The sequence below is a fragment of the Onychostruthus taczanowskii genome, unplaced genomic scaffold, assembly GCF_017590055.1.
Source record: "Onychostruthus taczanowskii isolate IOZ18803 unplaced genomic scaffold, ASM1759005v1 scaffold1, whole genome shotgun sequence".
Taxonomy (NCBI): domain Eukaryota; kingdom Metazoa; phylum Chordata; class Aves; order Passeriformes; family Passeridae; genus Onychostruthus; species Onychostruthus taczanowskii.
Genome location: NW_024496525.1, coordinates 34705361 through 34723965, shown reverse-complemented (window position 1 = coordinate 34723965; position 18605 = coordinate 34705361). Strand labels below are relative to the sequence as shown.

At 43.6% G+C, this 18605-nt stretch overlaps 1 protein-coding gene across 1 annotated transcript in view; it reads right to left on the bottom strand.

The window, feature by feature from the left end:
• KCNH5 (potassium voltage-gated channel subfamily H member 5) overlaps positions 1-18605 on the bottom strand; it is a 148759-nt gene that overhangs the window by 19863 nt on the left and 110291 nt on the right. Inside the window, exons 9-10 of the mRNA XM_041398230.1 lie at positions 17875-18127; positions 7355-7551 (exon numbers count right to left, since the gene is read on the bottom strand). Of these exons, the coding sequence (XP_041254164.1) occupies positions 7355-7551; positions 17875-18127 (450 nt within the window). The remainder of the gene's footprint in view (positions 1-7354; positions 7552-17874; positions 18128-18605) is intronic.

Sequence of the window (18605 nt, the reverse complement as noted above, 5' to 3'; positions counted from 1 at the left end):
ATGAGAGCTTTCTAAACAAGAACATAGTATTAATTCACAGAAAGCACAATAGCAAATAATGATCAATCTGGATCTTCACCCTAACACAGCCAGTCACATTTTTGTCTCCCTATGGTCGCTGCCCATCCCTGACATTCCTGTTTAATGACCTCTGCACACACAAACAAATCACCCAGACTGCACTGCCTGCCTGAGGAGGGATGCTCACACTTCACTGGGGTCCATCAGCTGAGTGCATTTAGCATCAGCTGCCTGCAGAAAGCATCACACCTGCACACAGGATTCTTCTTTCTGCAGTCAGACAATCCTGTTCCAACATCCTTGAATGAGAAGTATGCTAAATTGCCTTGAATTGCTCAATAAAGACCCGCAGAAAAACAACATAAAATGACCTTTTGATTTAGATTTAGACAGGGAAGTTCCACGTACAGGAAAATAATAAGTCTACCTCTGTAACGCCAAAGGATTATCAGAATTGGGTTCAGTCCTGCTTTTAACAGAGCTGGTGATTTGTCTCTTGCTCCTACAGAAGCATGCTCAGGATGTCTGAAGAGGGTATTTAACTCAGAGATTATATCCAGAATAGAATATTGGCCTGCTGGTACCCTGGGGGATTTATGTGGCTCTGAAACACCGCTGAAGATGATAGTGCACTGGCTGATCTCTGCATCTGCCTGCAGTCTGAAGGCAAAATATGCTAATCCAGACTGTGCTGTGAAGCCACAGCACCCCCAACCTCCCAAAGAAGCCACGGGATATTCAGTGCCCTGGGCTTTAGGTGAGTAATGGAAGAGAGGAGAGGAGAGGAGAGGAGAGGAGAGGAGAGGAGAATCTACAACCATCATCTAGATCAATTGCCTGACCACTTCAGGGCTGATCAAAAGTTACAGCATGATCTTTAGAGCCAAATGCCTCTTAAACACTGACAGGCTCAGGGTATCAACCATCTTTCTAGGAAGCCCATTCCAGTGTTTGTCCATCCTCTCAGCAAATAAATGCTTCTTAATTTCCAGTAAACCATCCCTGGAGCAGCTCTGAACCATCCCCACACATCCTGCCACTGCACCCCAGGGAGAGACCAGCAGTTCTCTCTCTGCCCTTCCCCTCCTCAAGCAGCTGCAGGGGGAAATGAGGTCACCCCTCAGCCTCCTTTTCTCCACACTAGACAAGCCCAAAGTGCTCAGCTGCTCCCCACCCTCCTTCCAGCCCTTTCACCAGCTTTGCTGCCCTGGATGCCTTCAAGAGTTTGACACTTAGCACCAAGTTCTGCACCCAGCCACGAGTGCAGCCAAGCAAGAGAAAACCTCTGTGCTCCCTCTGCTCCTGCAGGGAGGGCATTCACTGCACCTCACTTCCCACGGCCAGCATGACCTGAAGAGCACCCAGAAGAGATGACCTGAAGAAGAGATGAGTGTACAGGAGATGACGAAGTGGCAGAGAGGAGAGGAAAAGGAGTGAGGCTCAGGGAAAAGAGTCCAGCTCTGTCACAGCTCCAGAAGTGAGAGAGCAAACCCACAGCAGCTCCTGCAGCACTCACTCTGCTCCAGCTGTCCCACCCTGCCTGGCAGGGGCTGAACTTGAAGCTGCTGCAGTTCATCCTTTCAATTTTTATGCTACTCTTCTACCTAGGAAAGTCACACACAGCCCTCCAAGGACTCACTTCCTTGCTTTGAATGCCTTAAATTCAAATCCCCATGCCCCTGAAGATGGGCAAAGACGCAAGGAATTGCTCAGGGGAGCAGGAGATGGGAAGGAAAGGCTGCAGTAAAAACTCTCACCTCAGATCTGTAATTTTCACTCGGAAGGATCTGTGGGGCTCTCAGTGGCAGAAGGAGGAGGATGGCCTTTGCTGGGATGTCTGTAACCACATAGCTACAAATACACAAGGAATTGCTGCATTATCTGTACTGATAAATTCCTCACATGGGTTTGGATTGCTCAGATCCCTGAATTTCTCCAGAAATTTCCAGCCCAGGACCACCAATCAACAATTTGAACACTTTATTTGAAGGCTTGGAGTGGGCTCTTCTCACCCAAGCTCATCTGACAGGCAACTGTAGACACCATCATAGGTGGTGTTAGATGTAAATCAGTGGAACAGTCCTTTAGGAAATACTGCAACTGAGTATTAACATATTTGGAGAGAGAGGTGAATGTAATAAAGCTAAACAATAAAAATCTTCAAGAATTCTCCAAGGTGAAAGTCTTTTGAAGCATAATGGCAGCTGCAAAGTCTCCTAAGGTGTGAACAAAACAAAACCAAATTGACTTTTGAGGGTGTAACTTACTTGTTTGGTAATCACACTAAACAGTCACTAAACTATCCCTGTAGTTAATTTTCTGGCACAACATGTTCATATAAAAGAAAAAAAAAAAAAACCCAGACAATTTAAAACCGGAGAGGGAGAGAAAAGGCCTGAGACAAGGGCGATGCTCTGACCCCTTTCCATGTAAGTCACTCTCCAGCACTGGTGGGGATTGTGTGTAAGCACCAGCTGGTGCAGTGCTAACAGCTCTGAACTAAGCTCCTGCAATTGTGAGCAGCTCAGTTCAGAGCTCAAAATGTGTGAAAGTCCTCGGGTCACCAGAACACAAGTGACCTTCAGGGGCAAGAGCTGATAGCTGAGCAATGCTCTCTGCCTCTGGCATTCTGCATCAGGACTGTCACTAATACAGCACACCACTGGGAGGGTCTGGAAAATGAAAATAGGGATGGTGAATGAACCTTGGGACAACCTTCACTTTTAGGACACGTGAATGCAGAATTCAACTTAAGAAAATGCTTTTCTAAAAACCACATGACACAGAACTGATGAGTGATTCAGTCAAGAAACCATGTGAGATGCATTAAAACCTCAAGCAAGAAGAGGAAGGCAATTTAAAAAGAAATTATTCTAATCTGAAGGAAAAAAGGAAAATAGGACATGTGTGTTAACACAGTCTGATGGCCTCACCCGCTAAAAAGCCCCAGAGATTCCGTGTGCTGGAGGTATTAGATAACATCAGTCGCTCACAGTGCTGTCCCTGGCTTTAAGAGCATCACAGGTAAAAAACCTGAACCTCCCCAAAAGGGATTTCATTGCCTTAAAGGCACTCATCTCTCCTCACATCTCCTTGGCTCACTCTCAGCACACCTTCCAGGAGCAAACCAAGGGTCGGACAGGAACAATTGTCCTCTTCCCCGGCTGCTCCTGACTCATTCCTTTAACACAGCCCATTCTGGCCACGGTAGAAAGCAGCAGGATGTGACTGCGTGCCTTAAAAGCTGTGGCTGAAATCTTTGCTGTATGGAAGCACAGGAGAATTTTAGCTGTGATTTCAGGAGGGACAAGGTTTCATCTGGTTTGCACAGGCTGTGCTGGGCTCAGTTCAGCAGAGGTGGCACATTAGCAAATGGAAGCAATGATGAGAAAAGGGAAAAAAAAACCCCAGAATGTGGCTGGAGCCAGGGCCATATGGAGGTAGGTAGGGCAGCACTTTTCCAGGACAAACATCCTTATTCTGGCTCCTGGAAATAAAAACACAGCACAGCACAAGTGCAGGAATGAGACGTGGGCGTGGACAGTAGAAGGGGATCAAGACCACCCAAGACCCTCAAAGCCTTCCAACCCAATGCCAGGAAGGTCTGGAAGAACTGACTGTGCATGATAACTAATTTGCATTGAAAATGAGAAACTTATCTCCAGGATGGGAAAACCAATCTACAAACAGGCACCCCCACAAAGCCTGGACTTTTGTGCACCCCACAACCCAGGACACCCCAGCTGGAACAACTGGAGCCAGGACTGGTGTCTCTCTTTCTCACCCTTCTTTGCTTGTTTGTTTGCTTTCATTCATCTCTCTCTTTCTCTGCTCCCTTTCACCCCACTCCTTTATCCAAAACCCACTGCTGTGTGCTTTCACAAGGAGAGCAGGGATTAACTCATAGAAGTGCCCATGCCAAGTGAGTAATTTACTAATGAAACTTTGCAAACATTTGCAGACCCCCTGACTTCTTTTGTTCCTTTTGCCCCAAGATTTCCACCCTGGGTGCTCACTTCCCTTTGATGTTTGGATGCCACAGAGCCTCCTAAAAATCAGTCATGACTTCCCTCCTCAGGCCAAACTCCATGGCTCAAACTTACAGAGAGGGCCCCCTCCAGCTGTGTGAAATCTTGAGAGGCACTTAATGAATTAGATATTATTAATATTCTCCTCCAGCATCAGAAGGCAGTAATTAACTCTTTGAAGACTCATCCCAAACCCTGCTTTATTACTCAATCCTCAGAGGCAGCTATGTAATCTCATTGTGATTTTAAAGAATATCTTTTCAGAATAATTATTTTCCCTGATTTAAAAAAAAAAAAAAAAAGACGTTTAAAGGAGTCCTGGTACTGCCTTGGAGTGTGCATTAGTGATGTCAGACATGCTGTAAAGATATCAGAGCACGAAACATGATATGCTGCAATACTTTTGCTGAGCAGATGCCTTAAGGAGGTCATTCAACATGCCAGGCTCTAAATGCTATTTGGGAGTGAGAAAACATTATTTTCCCACTTCAACAAGACTTTAGCTTCCCTGTCATGTGGAAATAACCTTTTGTGCTCAGCACTATTATTAATTTATTAGCCTTTTGAACGTCTAAATGTTTTGCAGTCTGTGGACTGCATCAAAGTTCTGGCTGAGGGACAGGGCAGCACAAACACATGGTGTGTGCACCCAAATCCATGGATATGTGTTTCAAAGAGCAGACCTGGAGCAAGAATGTATTTTTGACAGTGAGAACAGCCATTTTCTCAGGCACAAACCCCCAAGGAGTTTATTTAAGTCATAATTAAATGTCAAACCTTATGAGTGATGACTATATAGAAAAAGTGCTAAGTATATATTTCTATAGAAATCAATTAAAGGAGACAATGATTTTCTTTCCATTTAGGCTACATGACTCCAGCACAAGCTGCTGCAGCACAGTGCAGCTGTCAGCTCAGCCTCAGTGCCTGAACAATTGCTTTCTGTTCACCTGATGGAACCGTCCTGGATGGCACTGATTTTCCTCAGGGGTGAACTCACTGCCGAACGCTTCTGTGATTCCCAACAGGGAATCACGTATCCTTCCAACAGACAGGAGGTTTGAAACAATCCCCTGAATATCTTTATGTAACAGCACTTGGATTGTGTCCCTGGTGTTGAATGTAGCATGAACTATTTTGTGCCCAGGAACAAAACACAGAATTTCTGCAGAGCAGGCTCTGGCTCAGCGCATCTGACTGCAATGCCAGGCTGCTTCCAAAACAGTTATTGACTGGAACTGCAGGAGAGGGGTGGAGTTCAGCTGATGGACGTGAGGTATTTAAAAGTTAGTGATCATGGACTCTGTGAAATCAAAAGGGGATGGTTTTCCAATCCCAAACTGAGAACCCAAACTGGTTCCTCCCAGAGGAACCATCCTTCATGGACTATGGAGGTGATTGGTGACTACTCTGGACATCATCACCCAGTTTTTAATGAAATGAACTCCACTCTGCATGTTCCACATTGACATGACCCTTCTTTTACTTTTCATCCACTCTCACATACTGCCCACACATTTCCATAAACAACATTTCTTCTCCTGCGAAATTCAACATTTCTTTAGGAATGCTGTTCCTTATGGGAGTCACTGTCCTCAAGTCAAAGTCCATGTACCTGACACCGAGTTAAACAGCAGGTATACTGGCAACTGAAATTCCATGAGTTTTTCCACCTGTGTGATTCCCCATGCCAGGACCCTGCAGGGAAACAATTTTCCTTAAAAAAATGAGGAAGAAATTCTAAGAAAGAGAGAAAATGAGAAGAAATTCTGTGACAACTCAGCCAGGAGAATACTCCCCATACACAGCCCTGGACTGCAGAGCTGAACTCCAGCACACTGCCCTGTCAGAAATAGACATGTCCATGTTTTTCTCAGGAAGGCAGCTGGAGTGACAGGCTCACAGTTTTAAGAAGGAAAGAATACATTTTGGTACAATACATGTGGCATTATCTTGTCCCATGAAATCACCATCAGCAATGCCTGAGCAGAGTTGTCATTGCAGGGCTGTAGCTGGTGAGATGGCAAGGGGGGGAATGCTGAAGTCAAGGCTTGGAGCACTTCTTATCAACAGAGAAGTGATAAGCTAGAAATCATGAACCAGCTTCCAAGCCCCAGAGCCCTCCTTCAGGTCTGAAGTGGAGCTAACAACCTTGAGTCAGAGGTAAGCTGACAGGCTGGAACCAAACCTGATTATAACTCAGCTCTTTCAGGCTCCAGCACAGACAGAGGGGCACTGTAATCCCATTGCATCTGCTTCTTGCCACGGGTATTTTGTGGCATACTTGGGGCGTTAATGAGCACAAGTGATGCACAGGAATTGAAACCTCCCCTGAAAGCAGCTCCAGTGGCTAGAGAGAAACTAGACTCAAGATAATAAAATTGTAGTTGTGCAGAAGTCCTCTTACTGCAGAGGCTGAAATGGTCTTGTGAAATACTGAGGTAGCCTTGGTACATTATCAGGTGAGATGCCCAAGGTACAGCTGCAGAAAAACGTGTTTCAGAAGCTAGAGGATCACAGCTAATGCTCAGCAATCTATAAATCATTGTTATGAGATTTCTCTATGCAAATGAAATTTATATAACCTTCATCAATCGTAAAAAAAAAATCATAAAGATGAAATTTTGCAGCCACAATGTGAATTAAAGGATCCCTTAACCTGTTTTCAAGATACATCTTTACAGCTAATTAATTTTTAGATGGAGTGTTCTTTGAAAGGACTAATGGATAGTGAGCATTGCTGATTGATTATAAAATGAGCAGGAGGGTTTAAGAAGTGAGCTGTGAATGTAAAATCACTACCCAGCTTTATTAAATTTGCCATATTAAAATTCTAGACTATGCAACTGTGAGAAGCAGGTATTAATACAGTACCTTTGACGAGTGTATGTTATTTACTTAACATCAATAAATTTCTCTTACTTGGTCTATAACATGGAGATCTATCAGATTGTCCTCTGAACTCTATCTTAGAGACTTCAACTTTGAGAAATCCAAAATCTGGATTCTATAAAATATAACTTTATACATTTATGCGACGGGGTGGAAAAAAACCAACAAAACGAGAACCAGCAGCTATGAAAAAAAGGAAAATAAATGCAATCCATATGTCATCCTTCTAGGACTGCTCCCCAGAGCTGCAAATCTACAGGTAACTTTCATTGAGCCATCATTACCAGCAGTGACAAGAGCATTTATCGAAAGGCCACTCAATCTGCCATGACCTGAAAACATCAGGAGGAAATGGGGGGGTTGTTAAACACTGCAAGCACCTGGTGAGAGGAAGGGGAAAATAAGGGGCTTACCCTCTTCCTCAGATTGCAGGTGAGCGTGAGGTTCCTTGAGAAGGAGTTGGCAAAAGCAGTGTAAAAGTCCAGCACTTTCAGCAAGGCTTCTCGCTTAATTATATGCAAATCGCAGTAGGTCAGAGCCCGAACGTTGGCACATGCGTGGGCCAGGCTGGTTTCCTTCCAGAAGATATCACCAAACACATCACCTTTACCTGAAAAACAGCAGGGCAGATTTGTTAAAAAGTAATGCTTAGGAAGAGTTTTGGCACACAGATGATTTTTTCACAACCTGTCTTATGCTTTTAATTATCCCAATGCAAGCTCCCAGCCATGAAAACTAACAAGGGTAAAAGTTTTAAAATTAGCTGAGGTACTTGAGCATCCTTAGCAGTAGCCCCAGGTTTTAAGGTATTTATAGATTGCTCTGTGAAGTGTCACAAAGCAAAAGAGCCAGATTGCAAAGGTCTCCTTGTAGCTGAAGATTCAAGTAATGGGTTTTTCAAAGGCTATGGAATATAATGAGCCCTTACTAATGTTCAGGTGATTGAATATTTCAGGTGTCTGTTCCCAGGTGATTTAGGAGTCCTGGTCTTACAAAAACCTTCTGACATCTAGGTTCTTTCATCCTCATGGCTCTACAGTGAGGGGCAGGAGCCAGCTTCCAGGGCCTAAGGACAACATTTTAAAGGATGTTTCAACACTTTTAATTTAGTATCAGTGGTAATAATCCTTCTGGAAAACCCAACAAAAGCCTCACTGAGACTTTTAAGTAACCACCTCTAAATCTTAAAACATATCCACCAGTATAATTCTAAACGCAAATTCATCCATTTAAGTAGAGGCTTAGGCTTAAGTCTGTATTTCAGTGTTTGCTGAGTAAGAGAGGGTTTGACACCTGAGACACCTACATGTATAAATACCCTCAACCAGAGGGGAAAATTACACCTAAGGCTACTTCTTCAGTGCAGCAGGACAGCTGACTGAGGATTAGGGACTAGCTGTAGTCCAGTGCCATGCACAGAAAGGCTCCAGGGACTGGGAGTGCTCTGACTTAGCCCGGTTTTCTTTCCTCTGCAAGGAATCCACACCCCCAGACCTGTGCTAGACACCCAAGCAGGAGGGGAGGATGAGGACACCAGATTCAGAATCACACTTCTGACCCAACCAGAACCCCGGCATGGGTGCAGGATGGAGATATGCCTTCAGGTTCGGACCTTCTGGTTGTTCTGAGAAGGGGCAACAGAAAACACACTGAAACATTCCAAAACTGCTGCCTCTTGCTGCCCGGGTTTGGGCCAGGACCTTGGCGTGTGGTTTGTGGCTGACACCTCAGATCCTGAAGCAGAAACCGTGGTACAAAGGGTATTTTTTGTTTCACACCCCCAGAGATATCCCTGCTCTGTATTTCAGCAGTTATCAAAGGGAACTCCAATCAGTCAGCCAGTGGCTATTGATCTCAGGCACCTCAAGCAGCCCCTTGGTGAAGGTTAGAGATGTTACAGTTTTGGCATAAAAATGGATTTTAGTATTTCCTCTTGTAAGAACTTTTAACGTTTTGCTCCACTCTATTGTGGAAACACAGGCCAGAGGGGTAATCTATCCAACCTTATTACTTTTAGGGGTCAGAGGCTCTATTTCTCTATTTCCATTTCTGCTTTTGGTATTGTATCCAGTAAAACATATCTAACATTTCTCAGGCAGAGTGAAATAAAATGTGCAAGTCCTTATCTTCCCTTCCCTTCTCTGTTTTTATTTTCTAAAAAATGTCTCTATAACAGAACCATCCCTTAGAAAGGTTATAACTGTATCTCATTGAGCTGCTTTTGATTCTACGTATTTTTATGTAATTGAATTTAACTACAATACATAACACAGCTGGTATAATTTATAAAACAAGGTGCATTAAAATGTTTTCTTTAATACAGAGAATTTTGTAGTAACATTATAATTTACCCAATGTACTGTTTTGAAATTACCTTTTGCAGTTAATTGTCCTTGTCTCTACTTAGAGCTCAAAACCCAGTTTACAGACATGCTCAACAGAGTTACATAATTTATAGAAAACAGTCCATCTCTGAAATGCAGAAAATTGCTTAATGGAGTTGCTCTCTGAGGTGGACATAGGACAGAGCTGAATCCTACTTTCAGAGCAGACTGCAGTTAAAAGACAGTGGTTTCACCACTGAAATGTTAGCAAACCACTTGTTCTCTTTTCAAATTTAGGCTAATATGTAGTTAATTTAACCAAGAGGTTGAAAGAAGTGGATGCTCACCCCAAAACTCAGGACAACAGTGTGTTACAGAATCTGTACACAGTGTTACATGGATAAATGAAATAATATTTATAAGCTTGAGAAGATCTTGTTGTCCCTCTGTGTGGCAGGGATGTGGGACTGCACTGGTTGTGACTTAAAGGCTAGGACACAATGAATTGAATTTATTCACTCTTCCATGAGCCATCACTCACTGGATTTGAAGGGTGAAACTCTAAACTCCTCTTACATTGTGGTTTATACTCTTCAGAAAGTACAAAATATTGGATGCCTTTAAGTGATCTTGAATTTGACATTCCCCACACACTTGAGCTTGTCTCCTGGTTATAAATGTGCTAAGGAATGTACAGAATGAAAACAAAACCTACGAGATTCTCCAAAACAACGCCTCTTTTTTCGTAAATACAGAGATTAATGCACTATACTTTATCCCCATTAACTGGAGTTCACTGTGCAGAGAGGTAATTTCTCACCCAGGACAAGATCAGAAGTTAGGAAAAAATTCTTTACTCGGTGGGTGGTGAGGCACTGAACAGGATGCTCAGAGAAGCTGTGGGTGCCCCAGCCCTGAAATGCTCAGGGCCAGGCTGGATGGGGCTTTGAGCAGCTTGGTCTAGTGGAAGGTGTCTCAACCCATTCCGTGATTCTGAGGGTAATCTTTACACATTGCAACTAAATTAAAACAAAATTTTCAGGGTTGCAAAACAGAAAATTTAACTGGCTAGGTCTGACACAGCCACCCAGAGACACATACAGGAATTTTTCACTTGCAGGGGATGTTCAGAGCTCCAGGGGAAGTGCTGCTGGGGCTGAGCTGGGAATGCAAAGGTGCTGATGCAGCCTGCATAATATCCAAAGATTCTCTGGAGATTTATTGAGGCCTTAGTACATTCCCTCCCAAATCTGCCCTGTCCTGAGTCCTGAGCACCTCCTGAATGGAGGCAAAACTCTGGGAAACCCTCCTGCCCCTGCTCCCAGTGCCCCAAGCATCGCTGGAAGAAAGAATGCTGTAAATTAGAGTGCAAAGGAACTACTTGCATACATTTACACATCACAGAATGCTAAAATTCTTTGGGTTGGAAAAGACCTCTAAGCTCATAAAAATTCAGATTTTTGCAACAAGAGGATATGTGAAGGGTGTTGGTGGCAGGCATAGTTTTTGCTGAAATAACTACACTGCTATTATTCTAAATACTATGTATGTTTGCCTGTACATAAAATATACATATATATTCATGCATATTCACATAAATATGTTTTGGGGAAATCATATGGTAAGCAGCTCTTTAACAGGTCAGGATATTTCTACGCACTGTTCTATCTTCTGTATTCTGATAACCTTGCCAAACAGATTTGGGGGGACAGATGTGCTCTGCAGCCTTACACCATGGACTGACCTGCCAGTTTCTCAGACAGGAGTTGATGCCTGGACCTTTCACATAGAAAAATTCTTAAGGGCTTTATAGAACCCCCCAGGAGCTTGCAGATGGAATAAAACACTCAGAAACACTCTGTTTAAACAACATCTCAGAATCCACATGTGTATTTATGTAGAGACAAAATTTATCCTCCTTCAGATGGGGACAGAAACTGAGCTAATAAATATCCTAGCAGAAATAAGAGCTTGATGGATCCTTTGGAAGAAAGTTTAGCCAGGCAGTTAAAGAATAAATTCTTGGTAGGAAATAGCACTGGGTAAAAACACATAAAGGGGACCAATTCTTCTTAAGGAAGTGGTTTTTTGTGCAGTCTTAGCTAATAAACCAGCAACCCTTTAACCATTTGAAGATATCTCCAAAGCCTCATCAGTCACGCTAGCACGAGCCAAACATGATGAATGATGTTGGCTTTCCATCAGGATGCACTCAAATCTTACACTGCTCATGAAAAGCAAAGGCTGATGTTGTTTGAAGATCAGTACAACTGTACCAGAGAGAAAATGTTCATCCAATCAGCTCAAGTGCCAAATACCATGAAGTGATGGCAACATGCACACAAGTGGAGGTCATAATTACATATATTGGTGTGTTTATTCATACAAATTCATATTTCTGTGTATCTGCAGTGAAACCTGCTGCAGGAACAAACTGAGGTAGAAACCCAACGAGCAGGGAGTGAATCAGCTCCTGTCACCCAGAGCAGCTCTGAGATGGGTCAGTGAGCAGTTCTGCATCTCCTCACCATGGCACAGCAGGACTGGTTGCACAGGTCTACAAAATGGAATAAAATCCATCTGTGGCTACTAAACACAAAAAATTTCCCTCTGGGTGAAATACTGTCCAGTCCAGAGGGTTGGAAACATTCTGGGGAAGTATCACAGTTTCCTTACTTCACTTTCCTGCTTTCTTCTGCACTTCTGCTATTGACCACTTTTGGAGACAGGCTGCTGGGCTGGCTGGATTTCTGGGTGTCCTGGTTGGAGACAAATGTGGGAGGAAATAAATTTGGGAAAAATGGAGGATAGCAGACCATCAAGTCACCCTAAGACATTTGGCTTAGCTGAAATGGTTGTTTCTGCCTAAAGAGGGTGTCTGGAGAAGGTGATGCAGTGGTGCAAATCCATCAGATGCACTTCCCATGTGGGACATCACTGCCAGCACAGCCCAAGATGTGCAGAGATGATTCCAAACTGTGAGAGAGGTCTTCTTGCCCCTGTGAATCTTTTAGCCTCATATTCTTCTGGGGCATCCAGAAGGGCCAGAAATTCTTTGAAAATCAGACCAGAGCTGATCACTGAGCTGCACATAAGCCCACCTCTATGGGACTGCACGTGAAAGGGCAGAACAACAGGAGAAAACAGCATTTCCAGCCTCTGAGGCATTGTCAAACACTCAGCAAAGCAGCAATGACTGTCCAAAACCCTGGTCCATGCTGGCTTTGCATTATTTAACACAATGCAACCTGCCCCATCTGCACCTGGAAGCACAAAGGAATTACCTTTCTTCCAGCATTCAGGACTGCTCCAAGCAGGACCCAAAGTCCAGAAAGATTTTTCTCCTTATCTCTCTCATTTTTAGTGCAAGTAGCATCACTACCTCACATCCTTCTAGAATCCCCAGCTCCTGGAGACAGGTTATTTCCATTTTGATTTTACATAGAAATAGGTTTCTATCCTTCTGACTGAGGAAATAAACCTGATAGCATGACCATTCCTACCATCTTGAAAACTTGTAGGGCAAATCAGATTGCCTCAAACTGTTAGGCTGATTTAAAAGAACTGTACCACATGATTTTTAAATAATTTTCCTATTCTTGTGCTGGCAATACTTTCGAGTTTTGGCAGTGAAGCATGCAGGTCTAACTCAAAAACATATCAATTCAGAGAAAGGAATCTTTCTGACTGGAGGCTGCGGATCAAATCTGTAACACACTAGCTGGCACTAAATTAAGACTGATGTTTCTTATCATAATTAACCATCATGCAGAGACACAAAAGTATATTAAATTTACTGAACAATATGAACAATTCAGGTTTGTTGGCAAGAACTAATGACACTTTTGAACAAGCATCAGTAGGACTAAATCACACAATGGCAGTGCAGATGTCAACCCAGACCTGCAAGATCTGACTGATTCCAAGGCACTTAAGGAGAACTGCACAGTGCAGACCAGCAAATCACACTAGTTTTCAGACCAGTAACCCTTCAAGTATTTTGCAAAATATTTTCAGATTCAGCACTTAAAACCCAGCCTAAATCACATTAATTATTTCAGTTCTGCTAGCTGAAAAAAAATGCTCAATCTTTTCCTCTATGAATCATTTTCCTCTTAGTTAATTTAGAGCTTTAACTCATTGGAACACAGGGGACTTTTCCTATAGATGAAATAGGACACAGCCTGTTCTGTAAATTGCTACCAGGTGCATGCTACTAACCTGGGGAAATGTTCACAATTAGTCTGCCTTGGTCGACTTCACATGGAAAACAACACAAAAGTCCAGTATAAATTAACAAGAGCTGATTTTGACACAGGGGCCAATTCTGCCACCCTCACTTCACTTGAGAAGAAACCCAAGCTGCAACTAAACAAATTAAAATCAGCCAATTAGCCACTAATACCGTGAGATGGAACTGGACAAGCAGGTTTTCATGTCACAAAGTGCACCACATGCACAGTCAGTCAGCACAAAGCACATGCCTGGCTTGGAAATTCAAAGTGCTGATGCATGGATACCAAATATCTTCTTGTTAATGCCCATGGATGAGAGCTATAGAGCTCCTGGGATTTCTGCTCACCCAAACGGGAGCTGCTACTTGCTCTTCCTCTAAAGAACTTTTCTCTGTGTGATTTGGTGGGAGACTCAATGTTTTGACCTCCAAACACAAGTAGCATTAAGAGCGGAAAAAGACTCATCCCTATTTTCACCCACCACACCAAACTCAAAAAACCTGCTTTACTCCTCTCATACTGTATCATATACCCTTCCCAGACAAAAAAAAATTGGAAATAATTAATGAAGCAGACCTTTAATAAGGTCTGGTTTGTCTAATAACAATTAACAATGGGTTACTCTGGAATTATATGCAGAACATGCTGAGAATTAACATGTAATACATAAAGGCAAAAAACTGAATACTATGGGATCAGGACCCTAAGTGTGGCTGAAACATGAATTATTAAATTTATATTCATTCTGACCTGCATATCATACTGAGTTCACTCAGCAGCAACCCCCACCAGGATTCCACTGCTCAATATATTTTTATCACTATGCAGCTTGAGCAATATTTTTGATCAATTCCTACAATCAACATCTGAACGCAGTAGACCATTATTTTTCTGCTGAAAAAAACAACTTCTTTAAGCCTTGCTAATCAATATGCCCAGTTTAAGTTACTGCACAACTTAAACAGCCAGCTGTGAAAATAGCAGGAGCTGGAAAGCAACTTTCAGAGCCACTTGGCTGGCATTGCCACCGATGTGTAACTCCTCATCAGGAGCAAATCCAGGTTAATTTGAGCTGGGTGAATTATGAGGTGCCCTCTGGTAGCTGATGCCTATTTTCATGAGCCTGGGGACTCCAAACCCCTGGTCCTCCCTGAGATCCTTTGCTGTGACACCTCCCTGTGCAGAGCAGAGGCAGTTAAATTGTTTACTCCTGCTTGAGACGGTGGAAAATTACCGATGTGCCTTCTTAGGGTCACCTCGCTTGCTGGGAAAGTTTGGATAATTAGACACAAGACTGTTTGCCCTTCTCCATTCTCCTGGCAGCTGCAGATGAGTTATGTTTAAATGTCTGTGTCTCCTTTTCCCCAGTGTAGCAGCACCCCAGCTCTGCACATGGAGTGCTCCCTGCTACAGCCAGGACCTGCAAGAGGTGGGACACTGCCCTCGAGAAGGGGAGGGAACTAATGAGGGGAACATAATGGGGCACCTGGATATCTCCTTTAATGAGGCCTAAAAACTGCAGGTCTACAGTTGGAGTCATTCTCTTACTGTGAGTGTTTCTGTAATGCTGATTACTGCAGCGCTGGGCGTTTAATTATCCACAAATGAGAACAAAATCAAACTGGGGGGGAACAAAATGTCACAGTGCTGCAAGTTGCCCTGTCAATCACCAAGCTCCACCTGATTTCAAGCACAGGGAACACCAAAGCTGGCACTGTTGGGGCAGGAAGAAAGCTGCTGAAAGAAAGGATGGTTGTTCCATGAAGGTGGAAATAAAGAAAAGCACCTGGACAGGATTCCAAGTCTCCTGAGGACACCGTTTCTGCAGGCAGGGAGGCTGGATGTGCCCACTCACCTTGGCTGGAGGCAAGGGAAGATGGACAAAGGGAAAAAGCAGCAAAATCCATGGAGTGATTCATGCAGGACCTGAGGGAGGACAAAGCCCTGCACTTTGGACGGAAGCACGAATGTCAGAGATGGGACATGATGGTTCTTGACCTGTTTTAATGTTCCTACCTGACTCACTTCTATTGGATATTCCACATTTAAAAATACATAAAAAAAAAAACCACCCCTTCTCCCTCTCTCTTTCCTTAAGCGAGGCAAATCACACACTACTGTATTAAACCACACTGCACTATTATTTCCTCTACAAGGAGCAGAGGCTGCAGACAGAATGTCCTGTTCATTCCTGCTCTCATAGAGGAAATTAATAAGGACAAGTTTCCAAAGGATACTTACTGCATTTCCTGTACTCTAGGTCACTGCTAGAAGAAGGTGGAGAAGATGGACAGACTGGCAGCACAATCCTGCAAGTTGACTTTCCCTGGGGAAACCAGTGTGGCAGCAGATGCTTGCAGCATTCAAAGCAGGTACTGAGGTTTTCCCATTAGTCAGTTTTTTTAAACCTGGTCTCCCCCTTAGGCAGATTCATGCTCCTTGTGCTTGAACTTCTCAATGCAGAACAGATCAATAAAAATTATGTTTTTCACTGTCTGATCTGCAGTTGCTGTTTCAGGTGCTGCAGCTGTCACTAAAAATGCCTTTGCAACTACATCTGGGAGAGATTTTCTTCCACAAGTGAATTTTTAGGACAAAATATCCCACAATTACTCAGTTCACTATTCTGCTAAATAATCTGTCAGAGCATGAAAAAACTCTTCAGTCTTCTAGGACTAAAGGAAGCAGTTTATCTTGCTTTAAGTTACATTTACACGTTCTGCCAATCCCTGTAGTACATGATGAACACAGCTCTGAGTCACGGAAGAATTGAAGGCACTTTTGGTAATTAAAGGTAATTCACTTAACCAGATATGGTTAAAATTCTCTCTGGTCACAGGGGGATTAACATAGGTACTAGATTTAATACATCTAAAAGGTAGAAACAAAAAGTTCTTACTGTCATGTCATTCCAAACACACAATATTAATTAATAAATGTAATCAAGTTTTGCATGTAAGCCAAGAGTGATAGCTCGTAGTTCAGTAAATTACATACTTATTGTTTTCATTCTAAAAACCATTTATTTGTTTAAATACTGCTACTTCCTCTTAAGCCTTTTGTTTTTTAAATAACTGTAAGCAAATATAAGATATCATCACTGAGATTAATTATAAAAATGAAATGGTCCAGTGAGCTGGAATACAAGGAATAATTTCCTATGGAAATTGTTGATTTAGGAGCTCTCATTGTAATGACTTCACATCTGAATATGGAAACAGATTCATTCTTACACAAAATCTCTTTTTTAAAATCTTAGTGTACGCTAGAATACACAAAGGTGCAGCAGGTATTTCCAAAGAGCATGGATGTGAGTTTTCCTGAGCTCCTACTCCAGCTGGGAGAATCCAAGTGATGTCCTGGGGGAGCTGTTCCCATGCAGCCCCATCCACACTGTGCCAAATCCCAGTCCCAGGCACACACACATTTTTAGAGAAACACGTCAGGAGCCCTCTGAGCCACCCTGTTAGGGAAGAAGCACCACAGAGCTTCAGTGGGGTCTGACAGCTGCCCTAGGACTAGGAACCCACTGGATTTGCCCTCAAGGAGTGACAGCTCCGCCTGAAGAGAAGGCAAATATTCAACAGGATATGAGTTCTAGAATAAATGGGGCTATTTGAAACAGGTCAGACAGGCTCTGGGTAGTTTTTTTTCTGCAGAGCCACCAGTTTTTCCTCCACATAGTTCTGCCTCTGGGGAGGATTCCTGCCTCCACACCGGCGCTGACCACTCAGTCCCAACCACATGTCACACCCTTCCCAATCCCATACAAGCTAATGAGGGTCTGCACTGGGCTCTTTCCCAAAACCAGACAGCACAGTGGAGTGACAGGGTGATTTACCTAAATTCCCCCATTGCTCAGACTTCTCATGACTGTGGTTTGATACACCGTGTAACCCCATCCCTTTGCAAAGTCAGATCAGACTCTTTATTTTCTGTAAAGCCAGCTCTCTACAAGCAAAAATTCTGCCTCCTTGCAGAGACTGTTTGCAGGCTTTATTCTGGGCTAGAACACAGAAAAATTAAAATCCCGGTGTGAAGGTTAATGTGGAAATCCTCCTGAGGGACTAAGATAAACAATGTGCATTTCCTCTGTTTAAAACATGTCAAGCACACAGATGCCATTCTCTTCTGCTCAGAGACACTGTAGCTGTGACCAGTGAGCCATACTGGGCAGAAAGAGCACTCCCAATGGCACAAAACATGAAGGATTTGCTTCTAGAGAAGGATCTCTGGAGGCACAGCATCTCCATCTTATGACAACTGCTAGCTTCCTGTAGTCCCAGCTGATGTTAGGTAAGACTGGCTAATATTAAACCTCAGCAAAAAGAAAACACACACAGACCACAAGCGTTCCAGCAGAGATCGCAGTACCTAAAATAGCCACCACCTCGTCGTCCTGGATGACTTCCAAGGATCCTGAGACCACAAAGCAGAGAGCATCAACGCTTTCCCCAGCGTGGTAGATGAGGTCCCCTGGGGCACAATGGATGGTCTGGAACTCCACGGCCAGGGCTCGCAGGCAGCCGTCGCTGGCCAGCCGGAAGGCAGGGTGCTCGTTGAAAACCTTCCGGTTCAGGTGCACGCAGATGTCTGCTCTCATGTCCTTTGGGCAGATCGACAGGACCTGGATGAAAGAGAAGATGGAAAAATAATCAGCTGGGCATGCCACACCAAGGCCACTGCTGTTTGAAATAACCGGATGGGTGGGTCTGAAGATGTGCCTGGGGGATCTGGATGGAAATCCATCCATCCATCCATCCATCCATCCATCCATCCATCCATCCATCATCCATCCATTCATCATCCGTCCATCCATCATCCGTCCATCCATCCATCCACCCATCCATCCATCATCCATCCATCCATCCATCATCCATCCATCATCTACCCATCCACCCATTATCCACTCCATCCATCCATCCATCCATCCATCCAGTCATTTCATACAGCTTGTGGTGGGAATTTTATCCTGATTTGGGGTAGTCTCTTCCCACCCATCTACTGCTTTCATCTGAAAGGGTGATGTGGAAGACAGGACTGTTCTGTTACACTCTGCTCACTCATCACAGCTCTCACACTCACTTCCAGAATCCCACACTCAT